Source organism: Dermacentor andersoni, chromosome 2 (genome assembly GCF_023375885.2).
Source record: "Dermacentor andersoni chromosome 2, qqDerAnde1_hic_scaffold, whole genome shotgun sequence".
NCBI lineage: Eukaryota > Metazoa > Arthropoda > Arachnida > Ixodida > Ixodidae > Dermacentor > Dermacentor andersoni.
Window position 1 is genome coordinate 45,777,134 of NC_092815.1, and position 16,938 is coordinate 45,794,071.

The 16,938-nt window shown below is 45.2% G+C and overlaps 1 protein-coding gene across 4 annotated transcripts in view; it reads right to left on the minus strand.

The window, feature by feature from the left end:
• Positions 1–16,938, minus strand: part of ctrip (E3 ubiquitin-protein ligase ctrip) — a 176,418-nt gene that overhangs the window by 21,623 nt on the left and 137,857 nt on the right. For all 4 annotated transcript variants that reach the window (XM_050189402.2, XM_050189404.3, XM_050189401.3 and 1 more), the window contains exons 31-34: positions 10,945–11,043; positions 10,005–10,113; positions 7,258–7,535; positions 4,337–4,657 (exon numbers count right to left, since the gene is read on the minus strand). In XM_050189402.2, coding sequence (XP_050045359.1) covers positions 4,337–4,657; positions 7,258–7,535; positions 10,005–10,113; positions 10,945–11,043 — 807 coding nt within the window. The remainder of the gene's footprint in view (positions 1–4,336; positions 4,658–7,257; positions 7,536–10,004; positions 10,114–10,944; positions 11,044–16,938) is intronic.

The window sequence follows — 16,938 nt, forward strand, 5'->3', positions numbered from 1 at the left end:
TGAAAAAGAAAGTGCACGTTTCGCAAAGCTAAGCGATCGAACAACTCTGAGTTGTGGAATAAGTACCATCTCGCATTTCTAGCATTTAAAAATGCAGTATGTGAAGCGAATGATGTTTTTTCCAATAAAACTCTCCCATCATTACTTGTAGAAAATCCTAAAAAAATTTTGAACATAATTGACAGTTCTAAAGACAGTCCAATCTCATTAAACAATAATGATGGTGACGCTGTTCCACTTTCTCAATGTTGTTCCTTGTTAAACGAAACATTCACAGTGTCTTTTTCCTAAGTGTTAGCTGTTTCTCAAGTGACATCTACGTATTGTAGAATGGATTACCCACCGATAGATCCTATACTTATAGATTCTTTTGGTGTGTTGCACTTAATGAAAAACTTGAAATTGTCTTCGTCATGCAGAACGGCCGGTATCAACACAAAATTTTTGGAGAACACTGCAACATACTCTTCTATTATATTAACACAACTTTTTTCACAGTCCATCGCTTCTGCTCAGTTATCTGGTGATTGGAAGGTGGGCAAGGTGGTACCACTTTTCAAGCCTGGTGACGTCAATTCACCATAGAATTAGACGTATATCATTAACTAGCATTCCTTGCAAACTATTAGAACATATTATTTACTCATGTTTAGTTAATTTCCTTGACTCTAATGCATTTTTTTAAGACGAAACAGCATGGGTTTTGTAAATCATTTTCATGTGAGACGCAACTAATTTGCTTGACCAATGAAATTTTCGCTGCTCTTGACAATGGGTGTTTGGTCGACTGCATATTCCTCGATTTTCAGAAAGCGTATGGCCATGTCTCTCACCATCTACTTCGTTTAAAGTTATGCAAATTAAACATTGATCCTAACATTTTTGCCTGGATTGAAAATTTTCTAATAGAACGCAATTTGTGACAGCTAATAATTTTCCGGTGTGCCGCAGGGTTCTGTCCTCAGCCCACTTTTATCTTTAGTCTACATTAACGACCTGGCTAATGTAGTTCAATCATCCATCAGGCTATACGCTGATGACTGCGTAATTTATTGCATAATATCATCTGACACTGAACTTGCAGCACTTCAATCTGACCTTGATGCTATAACTAACTGATGCAACGCGTGGCAAATGCATTTGAATGTTAAAAAGTGTAAGATAATGAGAACCTCCCGAAAAGCTTGTACTTGTAACACCCCTCTTTATCACATTGATGGCTCTGCACTAGACGACGTAACCACACATAAGTATTTAGATGTTCACATGACTGTTAACCTTTCTTGGCAAACCCATGTTAACTATGTGGTTAACAATGCTCACTGCATGTTCGGGTTCTTACGCCGCAACTTTTCAAGAGCACCATCGTCTCTTAAATTAACATTATACAAAACACTTTTAAGGTGTAAGCTTGAAAATGCATGCGCTTTGTGGGGTCCCAGTAAGGAATTTCTTAATAATCAATTAGAATCTGTACAAAACCGCAGTGTGCGTTTAATTCTGTCAAATTATTCCTGCTTTTCAAGTGTATTGTCGATGAAACAGATTTTGAAACTTCCTAAGTTTCGTTTATCCTTATTTCGCAAGGTTTTTCAGAATCCACATCTGAAAAATGAACTTCTTAATGAGCCATCTTATTTGTCTAGTTGTGCTAATCACTGTAGTAAAGTTGAAATCTCTTTTTGCCATACGAACTTATTTTCCAATTCATTCTTGCCAAAGACATTGACGAAACGGAACCACCTGCCCACCTCCGTTGTCGCCATTCCAAGTGTTTCTGTATTTAAATCTGCTGTAGACAATTATTATTGTATATACCAGCCGCCAACAATTATGTATTTATTTCCCCACCCCCTTCTGTAATGCCTTTGGGCATTGAAGGTAATGAAATAAATAAATACCAAACTCTACGGTCGGCTTAGATTTGGGGATGTTAAAGAACGCACCAGTTTTTAACTGAAGTTGATAAATTTGGTGCATAGCTAGTGCCATCTAGAAAAGTCAGTATTGCAGCCGCTACTAGCCGTGGCAGTAGCTGAGTGAAGTACACGAGCAACGTTGCCATTTTGACCTGTATCGTTTCAGCGTGCAGCATAATCTTATAGTAATGACACCAAACAGGCAATGCCACTATAGTGCCGCTTTCAAACAAAAAGTTGTGCTAGCCACAGAGGCAATGTCAAACGTTCAAGCCGGCTAGAACTTCGGCATCGTCGAGGGAAGAAAAGTCACAGTTCAAGTCGCAACCTCAGGTTTCGGGGACCCGTTGGAATGAGAGGCAGACAAATCATTTGCTCTTCGTTGCCGGCGCTTTTCATGATACCGTCGTCCCAGTGCGGGCGAGGCTATCAGCAGCGGGAGTGGAGTGCATGCAAAAGCGTGGCTCTACCGCCGATGTGAAGATATCGCCGGCATGGCATGAAACCGTATCATTTCTCGCAGACTGCCAAATTCATCAAAATGAATTGTTTTCTCATTCAAACTTGCTTTTTTCGATTGCCCAATAATTCAAAAAGATGTTGCAGTCCCTTTCCGTTCAAAAAAAAATCGATCGGCGACTGTACTTATTTGCATAAAAGGATGAGTTTCAATATAACGAAGCAAATTGCCGATTTTACATACTTCGCTATATCAAGGTTTAACTGCATTAGGCTGGCAAATAAGTTCTATGTGTTGATAAGCTAAGTGTGCTACACTCTGGATATGTCTTAACATGGTAGCACACTTGAGGACAGGGTAAGCAAGGGTGGAATAAGCCTGCAACTTACCATATTCACTCGAATCTAGGCCAGCCCCAATTCTTAGCAGACCCCCAAATACCCGAAGCCCGGAAAGATAAAAAACTTACCTAGAATGTAGGCCGAACAATAAAGTGAGGACAGCGTTCATAAAATGCAAACCGCATTTATTTGACATGAACAATTCTGAGCTCACTCTACGTTACCATCGACGTTAGGCAGACCACGTGCATGCCTAAGGACACACGTAAGCTCGCGTCGGCACGACTCGCATGCATCGAAACGCGGCGCGATCTCGGCTCTTCTCTGTTATCATGCACTTATTTTCCTTATCGCTGTGATCTCCTCGTTGCAGCACACACAAAAAGCATCCCCCGTTACCTCTTCAAAGACAGACCTTTTTCTCATCGATGACGAAGTCCCGCCCGGCTTGAACGTATGACGATGCCTCTGTGGCTAGCACAACTTTTCAGTTGGAAGTGGCACTATGGTGGCATCACCTGTTTGGTGCCATTATGGTAACGCCCCGCTATGGGCCACACCGCACAACAATAATACCACACAGGTCAAAATAGCGACATTGCTGGTGTACTTCAGTTGGCTAATTGTGGGGCTAATACCGGCTATGATACTGACTTTTCTAGATAGCGCTAGCTATGCACTATATTTATCTTTCTTCTTTTTAATCCTTGAATTAAGCCGACCCTAGAGTTTGGTATATCTATATTTATCATTTTTTTTTTAATCCTTGAATTAAGCCGACCCTAGAGTTTGGTATATGATTATTTGAAAGAAAACTATCGGCCTTGATTCAAATAAATACGATAATTGAGGGCTATTGCTTATTGCTTTTGTTTTCTATATAAGATACAGAAGACATTTTGGCATAATGGTAACTATGATAATTTCTGGTTTATAATGGCTTGCCTAACACTTGCTTGCAGAGATCAGGCAGTAAAACTAGTCATCAGAATTGCTGTCACAAAGATGTAGCACCATCTATAAATGCTTACTCTGGTTGTCTCTCTGCACGGGCATGAGCTACTGCAGAACTGGGGACATGACAACCTTTGTCATGAGCTATTGCCAATCAGTGACAATGAGCACATATTCTGAAGTGGTTTGTTTACTATTGCCAGCTAGCAAGACCTATGGCCGATGTACGAAGCCACAAATTGCACTTCCAACTTGTGGCCTATCACTTGCACACAACAGCAGCACCATTCTTTACCTTCCCAGTTAATGAACTGTAACAAAAAGGTCAGCTTAATTAAACTGCAGTATCTTAAAGGGCTTTGTTCCTTACATTACTAACAGTTTTGCATAAGCTTCCTTTGAATTGCTCCCCATCACAGGAGTTTTGTCGCACATCAAATTAGCAGAACCATCTTGGCTTTCATACTCATAGAAGTGCTCTATGTAACACACATTTATAGCACATCAACAATTCAGGTATCTGCAGTCGTGTTGCAGGCTGCTGTACACCTATATCACCTTTGGCACCAAGAGCATCAGCTCTATAGAAGTATTCATGTAACTGCAGAATGTGCTGGATCCCTGCAGCAAAGAAACAAAGTTGTACAGATAAGCTGACTTACCTCGTCAGCACAGAAGAGAGTGAGCTGGGCCAGGGGGAAGACTGCCTCGAAGCCCTCACGGAAGGCCTCGATCTGTCGGCGCACACCCTCCAGGGCAGCCCAGTGAACGGCCAGGGCCAGGTACTGGTCCAGGTTGTGCACAGTGACTCCCATCTGGGCTCCGCCTCGCCGCAGTTCCAGCTGGCCCCCACCGGGCAGTGTGAAGTCCAGACCCAGGAGCTCCACCTGACAGCCGTCCAGCTGCAGGGCCTCTACCCGCCGGCGCACGCATGCAGGGCTGAGACTGCGATCACGTTCTATTCTTCGCTTTTCCTGCACAACCTGCACATGTTCCACAGAAACATATCAAAACGTGGCCTCCATGCATGCACCTCAGGCATGCAGGTTCGTGCTAAAATCTCTTGAGCTTGTGGGGATCGCACGCGCATCCCGATATCTCCGGAGCGGCCACGCGGTTATCACGCGATAATCATGTAGTCGCTCGCAGAGGGTAGCGGGGAGAGGGCACCTTCGCCGTTCCCACTGCTCTTCGCGCCTGGCCGCGACGCTGCAGCCAAGGCACCCCGTTCCCTCCTTTCCCTTTCTTGGAACCGGGGAGACTCCCTCTCCGCCGCTCGGGGAGAAGCGCTATTCCCCCGATGCACCGTTGTCTTTCGGCTGAGGAGCTTGCGACTGGCCGCATCTCAATTCAGCCGCTGAGACCGCCGCACGCCGTCCCCCTGCTGTGCTCGGCCTTTGTGAGCGACTGACCGCCCCAGGGCCCGAGCGCGGATCCACTCTGGGTGAGCTGAACTCTTATCAGCCTCTTTTGTGGCTCCCACCTTGTGCGGTTTATTTCACCCCAGACGTGCGGAATGCTCCGCCGCTGTGGTTTTGTGTTGTATTTGTATGTGTGGTTGCTGTTGTTGTCAGTTGGTATACTTGTACTCTAAGGTGAATAAACACCTTAGGTCGCGACACCCTGTCCCCCCTGGCCTGAACCCGCCGTGGTCGCAACTCATTGCGAACCGCGGGTTAGGGGTCACAGCTCTGACTGTTAGGGCTGCTGCAAAAGTGCTAGCGAGCGACTGCCGCTCCGCCGGCGCTGTGCGATCCAGAGAAGGGTCAGGTGCGCACGCGCGAACTTGAGTAATATACCCCTATAAGCTTTTGCTGCTGTATGAGCCCCAAATCGGTCACAGCTGTACAGTGAAACCTTGTAGTTGGTCAGGGCTCGGAAAAAGTACGTACTAAACGGTAGTACTGTTTAACCGAAATAGCACGAGATCGCGCATTTACCTGTCGAAAACGGAACTCAAGAGAGAGTGCGATGAAAGGGGAAAAAACATGCAGTATTTATTCACTTCGCGCGACAAGAGTGTTATTTTCGTTTGATGCCACGGCGGCCTAGCACGATGAAAGCGGCCTAATTTACTGAAGCTGCATGCCAGCTTTTCATCCAGGCCCCTCTTCTCGGCAAACACTCGCATGGCAGATTCCTCGTTGGCGTTACGTGTTCTCCGTGCACACGCGCAGCAGTGCTGCAGAAGTCCCGGGGCGCCTTTTTCATTGCCGGGTGCCGGAGTTTGGAATACTTTTTGTTTGGAATAGAGTTACGTTATCGCGCACCTGTTCTCATCGCAACAACTGCATTCATGAGGCTGACGTAACGTGCAGCTTCTGCCACTGTCGGGCCTACATCACCCGTGCTGTCACTTTCCGTGTCATCCTCATCACTCTTGCTAGTCGACACTTCGGCAACAACGGCGAAAAGTTAACCTCGTAGCCGACATCTCTTTGCGGTTGTAGCAGTGCTGCCGAGCAACTTCTTCGCATTCCAAATCCCACACACTGTAGTCAACAGCAGATTCCTGTCGCATGCCAGCGCCGACTTCTTCGTGTCACGTTCGCTAGCACGGCCGATCTCTAATTTTTCTTCTATGCTGAGCACCCGGCGTCTTTTTTATCCAAGCTTCGGCATGACCTGAGTCCTCGCTTGCACGACGCTGTGGTGCCTTCTAGCCACCATAACGACGACACAACGCTCTCCGGCATGGCATTGAAATGATGTTGATGTGGCTTCACGCGCAAACGCACAGGGCGTTTGGAGGCCGTTGTTCCGACCTCTGAGGCTTGTTGTTCTGCAGCCACCTGATGGAGACGACACACCGGCGTGTTTGCGCGACGAAAAGTGGAAACGCTACGTTTTAACCGATGCGTTTTAACCGAGCTGGTATGGTTTATGCGGATACAAAACACATTATGTTCAATGGCCGCTGAGTTGGGGATTTGACTTTACCACTTTTAAAACGAAACTACTGTTTAAGCGGGTACGGTTTAACGAGGTTTTACTGTAGTCAAATTTGGCAACAAGTGACAAGACAGCCTAGCTGACCATTTGTGCTTATTGACACTGAATCCTACAGGCAATCGCACCCAACTGCACCCATATGCGCCCATAACCACATGCCCTGAATTTGAGCTTGAGACAAGGCAGGGCCAGGGTAACGTAAACATTCTAATCCAATGCTATTCCTTTTTGCATTTTATCAGTGGTCAAATTAACCCTTTACCCACGCTATCACTAGGATTGGCCAGCTGTGAATGATGGATCATAAATAGAATCAGGAGAAAGTGATCCTTACAATACTTGTTTAGTTTCCCCAAAAGAACCTACATACAAACAAAAAGATGCCATTCTACCATGCCCACCTACTTCGAAAATACTCTGCAGTGCCCCTTGAAGACGTAGTTATGCTTCTGGGAACTACACAGATATTTAAGTAATCTTTGAACAAATAGAAAACATACACCAACCCACGTAACTAAAGACTTCATATTTAACATGGGCTTAAAGTTATACCTTGTGCTGGCAGCTCAAGAAGGCCTTAGTCGGCACACCTAACAAAATGATTGGGGTCAAGCAGGAAAATGAACACTACCTGGTGGAGCTGTCGCAGGGACTGTGCCAAGCCGGGATCTATGGATTCCATGTCAGCCAGGGAGAGTGAACCCTCCTGGCCTAGCATCCACTTGTACATGGCCAGAGAGAGTGGCAGGTCTAGCATTCGCGAGTCCATGAGTGCTTTGGCCACAAACTTGCCCAATAGCTTGAAGCGAGAGCGGACCTTGCTAACATGGCCCACCTTGGCATTCCGGCCAAGGGGCAGCGGGAACAGCCCGCATGGACTGTGCACGTAACGCACTGGCTCCTCGCCACCTGCGTTTCCAATGAGGAGGAAACACACACACACCACACAGTTTAATTGCTAGGTTCATGAAAAAAAAAAAAAAAACCCTTATATAAACCTTCTTTCATCTCACAAGCTTCTGCAGAACTGATTTGCCATATTCAGTGTCCCTTTGCTTTGAGTGGTTGATTAATTTGGCTTTGCTCTGGAATCTGCTAGCCTCCTTGTTGGCTCAGATGGTAGAGCAACTGCTCCAGAAGGCATTGGTCATGGGTTTAATATCCAAACCCGGACAAATTTTTACTCAACTGCAAAGCGTTCTTTCCGAGAAACCTGTATGGGTTTCCTTTGTAGCTTTGTGCTACAGTAGGGTAGATGGATTTTTTCCCTTTCATGAGCCTTCCTCCCCCTTCCACGCTTCTGCAGAACTGATTTGCCGTATTGTGTATGTTCTGTCTGTCTGATAAGCCTCTGCCACTGTGAATCAGTTCACGGCAGTGCACACAAGTTCGAAAATTGCACAGCTCGAATTAAGTTGTGCAGGCACACTGCAACACTTGAAAATGAATAGTGAAGTGCAGTTGCTTGTGCACCGTCCACATAAGTTAAAGAGGCAAGGTACAGCAGGCCTCCAATGAAAGATGAACAGACATATTTCTAAAAGCAAAGTGTGCCGTATTGCGTCAGTAGACTGAACTTGTTGCGACTTCACTGGTGGACATGTGGTCAATAATTTATTTTTCCAATTTTCTTTTCTCAGTTTTACGAGGGCAATAAAGACAACTACCAGCACTGACATGTTGACAAAGGCATGTTGTTTAATTTGAAGTAGCTTCGGTTTGATTACCAATAGATAGCTCAATTGAGGGCTGTGACAAATTATACACAACATGCAAATGCTAATATGCATGTCCACATAACAGATTTAACCAACACACACAGCACTGCATAGACACAGTGGACACGCGCAAGCAGATTTTTGATGGCGCCCATATGCCGAGTCTTCTGTGCTGTATTTTCACATCTAACACCAAGTACCCACCGCCGGTGTACAGGAGTGTGCAGAAAAATTGTGAACCAGCCCTGCACCTTTCTTGCACCTTTTGAAACAAATGGCAAGGTTCAGAGGGTGCCTTCACTGCACCGCTGAAACCAATGGCAAAATGCAACACTCAGTGCACTAGTTCCACACCAACTACTTTCTAAGCCTTCTCAGCCATACCTGTCGCGAAGTTAGTTGACTGCACTAGTTACTGCACTCAACACTTGTCATGTCAGGGCAGTAACATGACAGCTGTGTCACTTGGAGATGTATGTGACTGTAAACCAGTACATATGTTGTGGTTCATTCCGAGTAATTCTGGATCTTTTTGCATGTGCTTACGCAAAATGCTCATGTGTGTGATATATTCACTAGGGCTGTACAAATACTGAACAGTAGATTTTCAATCGAATATTGAATCGAATCAAGAAAAAGAAAGCTGAATGTCAAATCAAATATAAAAGATATTTCACAAAATTTAAAGCTTAAATTTTAGGCAAGCAAATATGGTGCTGAACATGCTCGGGAAGACATAGCATTGCACAACAAGAATGAAGCAAGCTATCAGTAACTTAGGTACATAGAAATCAATATACATGGTATGGTTTACTTTTACTAAAGGGAACACCAAACTGGTATGCCAGCACTGATCAATAGAATTTTTGTTAAATAGAATCAAGTGCTTTATCCCCTCTCAAACTAATAAATTAGTGATGTTCTGTTGCACTGAATACCAATGAGGTTCTCACTTTAATAGAGGACCTGCTTTGCGGCAATCTTTTATTTATTGCATAGAAAGTTTTGCTTTCCTGTTTTTCTTCAATATACAGAAGGGCTATTGGCCCTGTCGACCCGGACAAACCTAGTACCGACAAGAGATGGCTTTGGCTGTCGTGGTGCCAGTTTGCAAAGTGTGTGTTTGGGCGCTGTGTGTGATCCTCGCAGTGCGCCGAGGTCGGGGAGTGCTCGCAGTGACAAAGTCCGCTAGCGTGTCAGTTGGGGCGGCCCATCCGCGATGCCCTTAACACTCCTCTTGTGCAAAAAACAAAGTGAAACGTTCGCTTGGGAGACATCGAGCTTGAGGGGCTCTGCAGTGCAAGTGACATGTTGCACTGTGCGGGTATCTACACCGAATATATCAGATAGTAGACAATCGATTCGAGAATCATATGTTCACTATTCGAGTTGATTCAGTGACATTTGACATTCACGCACCCCTAGTATTCCATCCTAAGCTGAAATAAACTTGAAACCAAGGGGGCGCTATGTTTTGTTAGGAACAACCATGTGGTGTAGCAGGTCTACACCAGCAGGTGTAGCACCTGTTTCTAAGTTTGGCAGCTCATACTCAGTGCATCAATATGTACAATTTGCAAGAAAATGGAGATAGAATAGTAATGAACAGTAAGTAGTGCGATATCATTTGCATGCGAAGACACATATCAAGAGCAGGCACCTTTGAGAACAGACACAGTTTCTCCTCTCCACATATCCAGATCTGCCCGCTGCAGCTCCCTGGACACTAGGGCGTAGAACTCCAGCGTGGGTCCAAGGCCACTGCCAACCTACATAGTAGTGATTAAAACGTGCAGAAAGGAGTGTTTTGAGTTGCTCATTTTTCAATGATTCAGGGTACTTTCTTTTTATTTTTCTAAATGACATCTTTTTCCTCAACAACAACATTATTCGAATGAAAGCTTATAGCTTTTTTTTCTTCTGGCAACTATTTCAGTCTATGAAGCATGCCTGCTTTTTCTCTTGGCAATTATACTGAGTGTCCGATGTAACTTGAGCCAAAGTAATGTTGTTTGCCGCCTCTTGGAGCAAGTGAATATTTTTGGGGCTTTGTCAAATTAAATAATTAGTTATTAACCTCTAAAATATTATATTCAGAGCAAAAGTGTCAATGAAAAAAATTGCCGATCCAGCTTTCTGCAGCTCAATACGTGCGACAGTTTCTCGAATGTTATCAATGGATCTACCCAGTCTGTTGTCACCAAACCTTGTGCAGTCTGATTGCATGTATGCACAATGCGAATTGTGTAGTACTTTCTGGAAGACAAGCAGGCTCCAGTGATTATTCTGGAACCTTCGATGACTCGTGTATAAAAGCCAACGCACTTGACCCGTTGATCAAATTTTCACGAATTGCCGACTGTGTTCCCCGCTATTGTTGTGCTTTGAGCGTAACTTGCTTTTGTAGGCGCAGGTTCTCCCAATAAAAGTTAGTTAAGCTATTGACAGTTTTACTGCTGTGTCTTTTTCACTGTCAATACTAAGTGACAATATTCGATTTGTATTTGAAAATTTTGATATTCACACATCCCTCATTTTTAGGCTGATGTCCAAGCTGTTACCATGGGTAAGGTAGCATACCCCAAGGTAGTGTTGCTTACCTCATTTTCATACTGAATTTCCAGTAGTGCTCTTGAGCTACCGAGGTCCTGCATGACGACTTCGGCCTGCTTCAGGAGGTCATCTCGAGCAACTGTCCTCTGATCAAAAAAACAAGAATGAAGGGCAACACGGTGACTCTCTTGCAAGCAGGATTACAAAGGCAAGAATACACTGCACTTGCTGACCGATAATTCGGACTCATGGGGGACAGCCTAAAAATCCAAATAGTTGGCAGTCTTCAGTATCAGATTTGCCAGAAAATAAGTATACTTCACAAGTGGCTCAAAAAGCTTGTCAATGCATTGTTGTGTACACATACGCTTGCCTGTGACCTGGTTAGTCAACCACTGTCATGCTATCAATACAGATGGACTGTTAGTCTGAAGTATGAAGTTTATTTCAGGCAACTAGGAAAAAAAAAATTGTACAGGTGTTGAGGGTACCAGTGAAAAGGCAAAAAACAGGCACTGTCATCCCGAAACCCAAATTCACCACCAAAATTACACAATTCTCAGTGTTGCAATTTCATAGAAGTTAACAGTGCAGAAAAAGAATATAATAGCCATAAGATACAAGAAGCAGGTGTACGCTTTTGTACATAAATGTTATGTAAATAGTAATTACAGTTGAATCTCTAATTCTAACTCGAAGGGGCCTGAAAATTTGTTCCAATTCAAAGAAGTTCAAATTAAAAGAAGGACTTGTTCTTGAAGTATTCCTGCACCATAGCACAATGCATGAACCGTGAGAGTTGTGAAATATTGCGGCATGCAAGCACACAGCTAGCGAGGGCTTCGAAACTGACCACACAACTTCAGGGAGCGGGCTAAGCTGGTGCCGGGCCAGCAGCACCGGCAAGGTAGCGGACATGCGTGGTGACCATAGAAGGTGAGGGAGTTATGAGGGCGTTGAGAGGTAGGACGAGGGGAGTGCAGTTGCGAGGAGGGGTGGGAGGGAAGCGGATTTGCTTTCCTGCCAGCTTGATGGATGGCGCACGCATGCTGTTTCCTTCGTCTGATGACAGATTAGCATTGCATTTATGTTCTTCATCCGGCGTTCTTAACGCATCATGTCTTTTGAAGATGACAAAGTCAGTTGCCACTGATCATAATCATGTTGGTGTGCTCCCTTCTGTTGCGGATTACCACATGCAAAAAACAAGGAGAATGAGGTACTGGGTGTCGCCTTCGTGTGCTTGTATTCAGGGTCCGTCTTGTTGTACAGAATCGGATGTGGCGCACTGTCTCCAACAACCTTTCCATCAGGACGTCTCAGTTTAGACTCGTCATTGTAAAAAAAAAAAGTTGCAGTTTCACCAGAAAGGCGAAGCATCGATTGTGATAGCAAATTAGTGGACAGCTATACGAAGAAGGATAGTAGTTTTATCGGCTGTATAAAGTTGTAAACATAGCCATACCAACTAAATTAGTAAAGATGGTGTCACGCACGCGCAAGCAAACATGAACACAACTCACTCGATGACCACAGAAAATCGCTGTTAAAACGCTGGCATGAGGAAACGTGGCAGCAGCAGCGAGCGAAGTGACACTCGTGCTGTCCATCACTAACGCAAAGTGAGTGCCAAGAACACACAGCACGCACAAAGCTATGGGCCGCCGATGCACCTAGACTTTGCCCAAAACGCAGATTGCGCTTAAGATACGGCTGCACGACCGCATGCAGCTGCCACATGTGCAGTTGCAGCCGGCGTAGATCCCTTCTTTCCCCTCCCCCTGGTGCCTCACGTGCTACGGAAGACTGTGTGCTTTCTCCTCGCTTCGTCTCTCACGTTGGCAAGATGGAGCCCCGATCGTCAGCTCCCCTCACACTTACAGCGCAGGGCACGCGGCGACGGTGTTATCACCCTTGGACATTACATGGAACTGCATGCGCGGCGTTGAGGGGTCTCTCCTAAGCTTTTCGTCTATGGCGGGGTCGGAGCAATGCTGGTCGTAGGCGCCGCTGCGTAATTTGCCGCACTGCTGAGAGCATTGTCGGAGCGTGGTATGTTCAAGTTAACCGTTGCAAATGCTTACACGTTGCTATCCAAACTTTCTGCTCATGAATTTAATCTGGATTAGTGTTTTTTGTACTTCATTCTTTATTTGGCAAATATTTTCAAGCAGCGGCTTGTCGCATTTCTGACTGAGTAAATTTCCTTGGTACAGTCAATATCCGATTATTTCTGCCTAATCGCTCGCAGGTGTGCTCAATTTCGATAGATTTGTTTTTGCTGCACGCAAGGCTTGAAACAGCCATTTTATACATTGTAATACCTTGTAGCAAAGATGTATTATTGCTAGTAACTCGCTTACTCTTTTGGACCGTCGCGAAACATTCAACTTCGTCCATTTGTGTGCTATCGGTTTAGTCCGTCATTTACGTATTGTGCGTGTATGGTGCGCATATATTCAAACGTGCGCCAATTCACTTATTGACACGTTGGCAATAGAGTGGGTGTAAGATCTCGTGCCAGTTAAGGTAGATGTGTATAGATACTGCGCACGAAGTGTACTATGACAGCAAGTGGCGCTCCTCCCTTTGTCACTGTTTATTGAGCGGTACTCTCTTTTCGACGTTCTGGGGCTGAAGCACTTTCTTTGAAGATTAACGATACAATGCTGGCAGATAAGCAAATTTCTGTATCCTCAAAGAAAGCCGTACATCTCGAACTGCCAGTAACATGTACGGACAGGTGCAGCAATGGTCCGCAAACTTGGCTACACAGATTCATTCCATTCCTTAATATGCACGTCACTATTTTTGCAGCCAACTATATGGCACGTCTTCTATCCACGATTCAATCCGGCATGATTGCAGTACAGTGCGTTAGCGAAAACTCAGTTGCGTTTGTGACAGCTGATCACACAGAAGCAAGCTGGAAGCGGTAATGGCTTCCTATTTGTGCGCTGTCGCTGAGGTGACGTGTGTTGCACCCCCAAAAGTGCTATCTCTTTCCTCTAGAACAAACTGCTCGACGAAAATGGTCAATACAAATGAAACCAAAAAGATGACAAAATTAATGCAGGCAAATGAGAGCCAAAGATTTATTTTCGCGACTTTGAAATGACACAAAACGTAAAAAAAAAAACTAACAGCAAATACTTTTCAAACAACATGACACAAGGTTTATGTTTGTATTGATAATAAATATGAATGTACCTTTCTTTTCATAACAAAGTATGAGCCGATCTTCTCGATTAAGGTTACTAACAAAAGGGAGCTGATAAAAAAAAAAAAAATGCAGAGTCTGATAGCTTAGTTTTTCGGTGCCATGATTGGTGCATGGTTTTTCTTTTCTGTAAATTTTATAATGTTGCTTGTGACAGTGGTCTTCTGCAAGATGCCTCTGAAAATAACCTGAAGGATTTGATTTTTACCTTGTTGCAAAAACCCACTGCCATTTTTCTTCCCATGACATTTGTAATGGTCAGTATAGTAGAACCTCATTCATATGCATTGGAGAAAGAAACATGAGAAAAACGCTCCTACTGGGAAAGCATACAATCTGAAGTCACTAAAAATTTTACACTCAACTGCAGTTGACATCTACGCACGGAGGAAGACATTTAGGAGGTGAAACTTCAGTCAGTGCGAGCGAGCGCGGGCGACCAGATAAGGTCACAATTGTATGCGCCGACAGGGCCGTATGCAGTGGCGGCGCCATGCGGCGCGTAGAAGCTGCAGCGAAAAAAAAAATTCAGCGCCCTGGCAGGCAGCTCCAGGGCTCCGGCGCGCTCTCCGGCCACTTCCTCCATGCCCTCAGGCGCGCGGCCGAACGGGAGCAGCACGCTCGACCGGTTGCCCTGGCAACCGAAACGGCGGTCATTTCTTTCCAGGCCGCCAGGCGCTGCCAGCATGATACTGGCTCCGCGGGCTTGTGACCTTTTCTGGTCGTCGCAAACAGCGGAATTTCCACTCCTAAATGTTTTTTGCTCCTTGCATCTACGTAATGCGACAGGAGTTGCGCGAATCATTGCAGCACGAGATGCCTACAAGCACCGAGCTGGTGGGGCCAGAGTGGGCTGAAATGCACGTCTTTCTTGCGGCTTCAGCAAGCGTGCGTTCACACTCCTCGAATTTAGCTTGGGTCAGCAGCTTCTACGAGTGGGGCATTTTGGCAGTAAGTTTTGATGTGCCCAATCGACGCGACGAGCGCCGAGGCGGTGGGACCCGAGTGACCTGAGATGCACACTGTTGTTTTCCTACTGTGACAGATGGCCAGAGAAAACCAAAAAGACGTCGAGCTGGCAGTGATGTTGGAATACGGTGTTTATGATAGCACCAGAGCGAAACAAGACGCTCACTGTTCCATGCAGCAGGGAGCCGAGTTTGTGTTATCGCCAATTAAAAGCGTGCAGTACGCTTACAACACCACTATGCCCCGTACATTCTGAACAGATAGGTGAAGATACTTAACGCATAGGGTTGGTGGCGATAGCTGCGAATGTGGCTTGATGACCTGGAAGGAAATTCGCTGGTACCACAATAAAAAACCAAATATTGCGGGGAAGCTGCTGCTGCGGCAGGTGGCTATCGTTTTCGATAGCATGTTCACGGAAAACGATCCTTCGGCACCAGTGAACGCTGGTGCCGAAGGATCGTTTTCCGTGAACATATGAACCGGCTAAAAAGAAGCCTAACTGCATTGGGTAGTTTTGTTGTGTTCTCAATCACAAAGTTGGTACCATGAAATCGTACGTAACGAGATTGCATCAACAAGATTCTGCTGTACTTCACATTTTTAAAAAGAGGTGCCATATGAAACCTGCGTGATACTCCTTCTATAAGTCACATAGCTTTCTTTTGAAAGACATTAATTCTATCTGTGTTTGCTTTAGTTGTATTCCCCCACACAAGACACTAATGGTGATGCGAATGATGGACTATTGTGTAATAGTTATTTTAACCATTGTGGAAGCAGTTGTTGTAATTTACAAATAATACCCGTAGATCTTGAAAAACTGGAGAGGACATAATTAGCACGCAAGAGCCAGTCTAATAGCTCTTGAATAAGTACCCCAAAAAATGTATGTGCTGCGACACATCCACATTTTTGCCCCTGAAATGTTACGTTAGCTTCTATTAGTCTTATTATGTGGCCGGAATAAAACATATTTCGTTTTGTTAGTGTTTAATTCCAGGCTATTATTTTAGACTGACTTGGCTTGGGTGTGGTCGGTGACTACAGGACCGCCTAGGCTTCGGTAGTTTCAGTTCCGAGGAGGCGCTGGCAACCATAGTAACGACTTATCAAAACAAAAATGTTGTTCTTTCTGCTAAACTCAGTGGCCGAATTAGCATACCGTGATGCAGGTAGAGTATTATGGTGGAGTATTATGGAATCCGAAGTTTCGGTCGTCCTTATACACAGTCCATGGGGCCAGCAGCCATTCCACGAAGCTGCCTAAATAATTGTGCATGTCGGAATCATCAGCCGGCAACTGCATACAGTAGGCTCCCAAAAAGATGAACTCCATTCAGCTGACTTTCAGAAAAGGCTGAACAGATTTCTAAAGTCCCTGTAAAAGTTCATCTCAGAGGGCCGCCGTCCGAAATATCCCACCGCTAAACGCCAGTACAAAGACATTGCGCTTCACCTCGCGGATGGCAGCCCCATACCCCTGGTCACCAATATCCGTGTGCTCAGCATACTCACAGAGGCGAACGGAGCGAATGGCATGGCCCTCACCAAAATCAAGATCAATACCTCCACCACCACGAGGCTTTTGAAGCGGGTCTCCAACTGCCGTGGGGGTATGAAAGAGGCGAATCTCATCCGATTAATCCAGTCATTCGTAATTTGCCACATTACCTATGTTGCTGCCTATCTAAACTGGTACAAGGCTGTTCTGAACAAACCAAACTCAACATCCTCCTATGTGGTGTCTACAAACAAGCCCTTGCCTAGCTGATTGCACCAGCACTGACCTCCTTCAACTAGGCATCCATAACACACTGGACGAGCTCACTGAGGCCCAATGCCGCTCTCA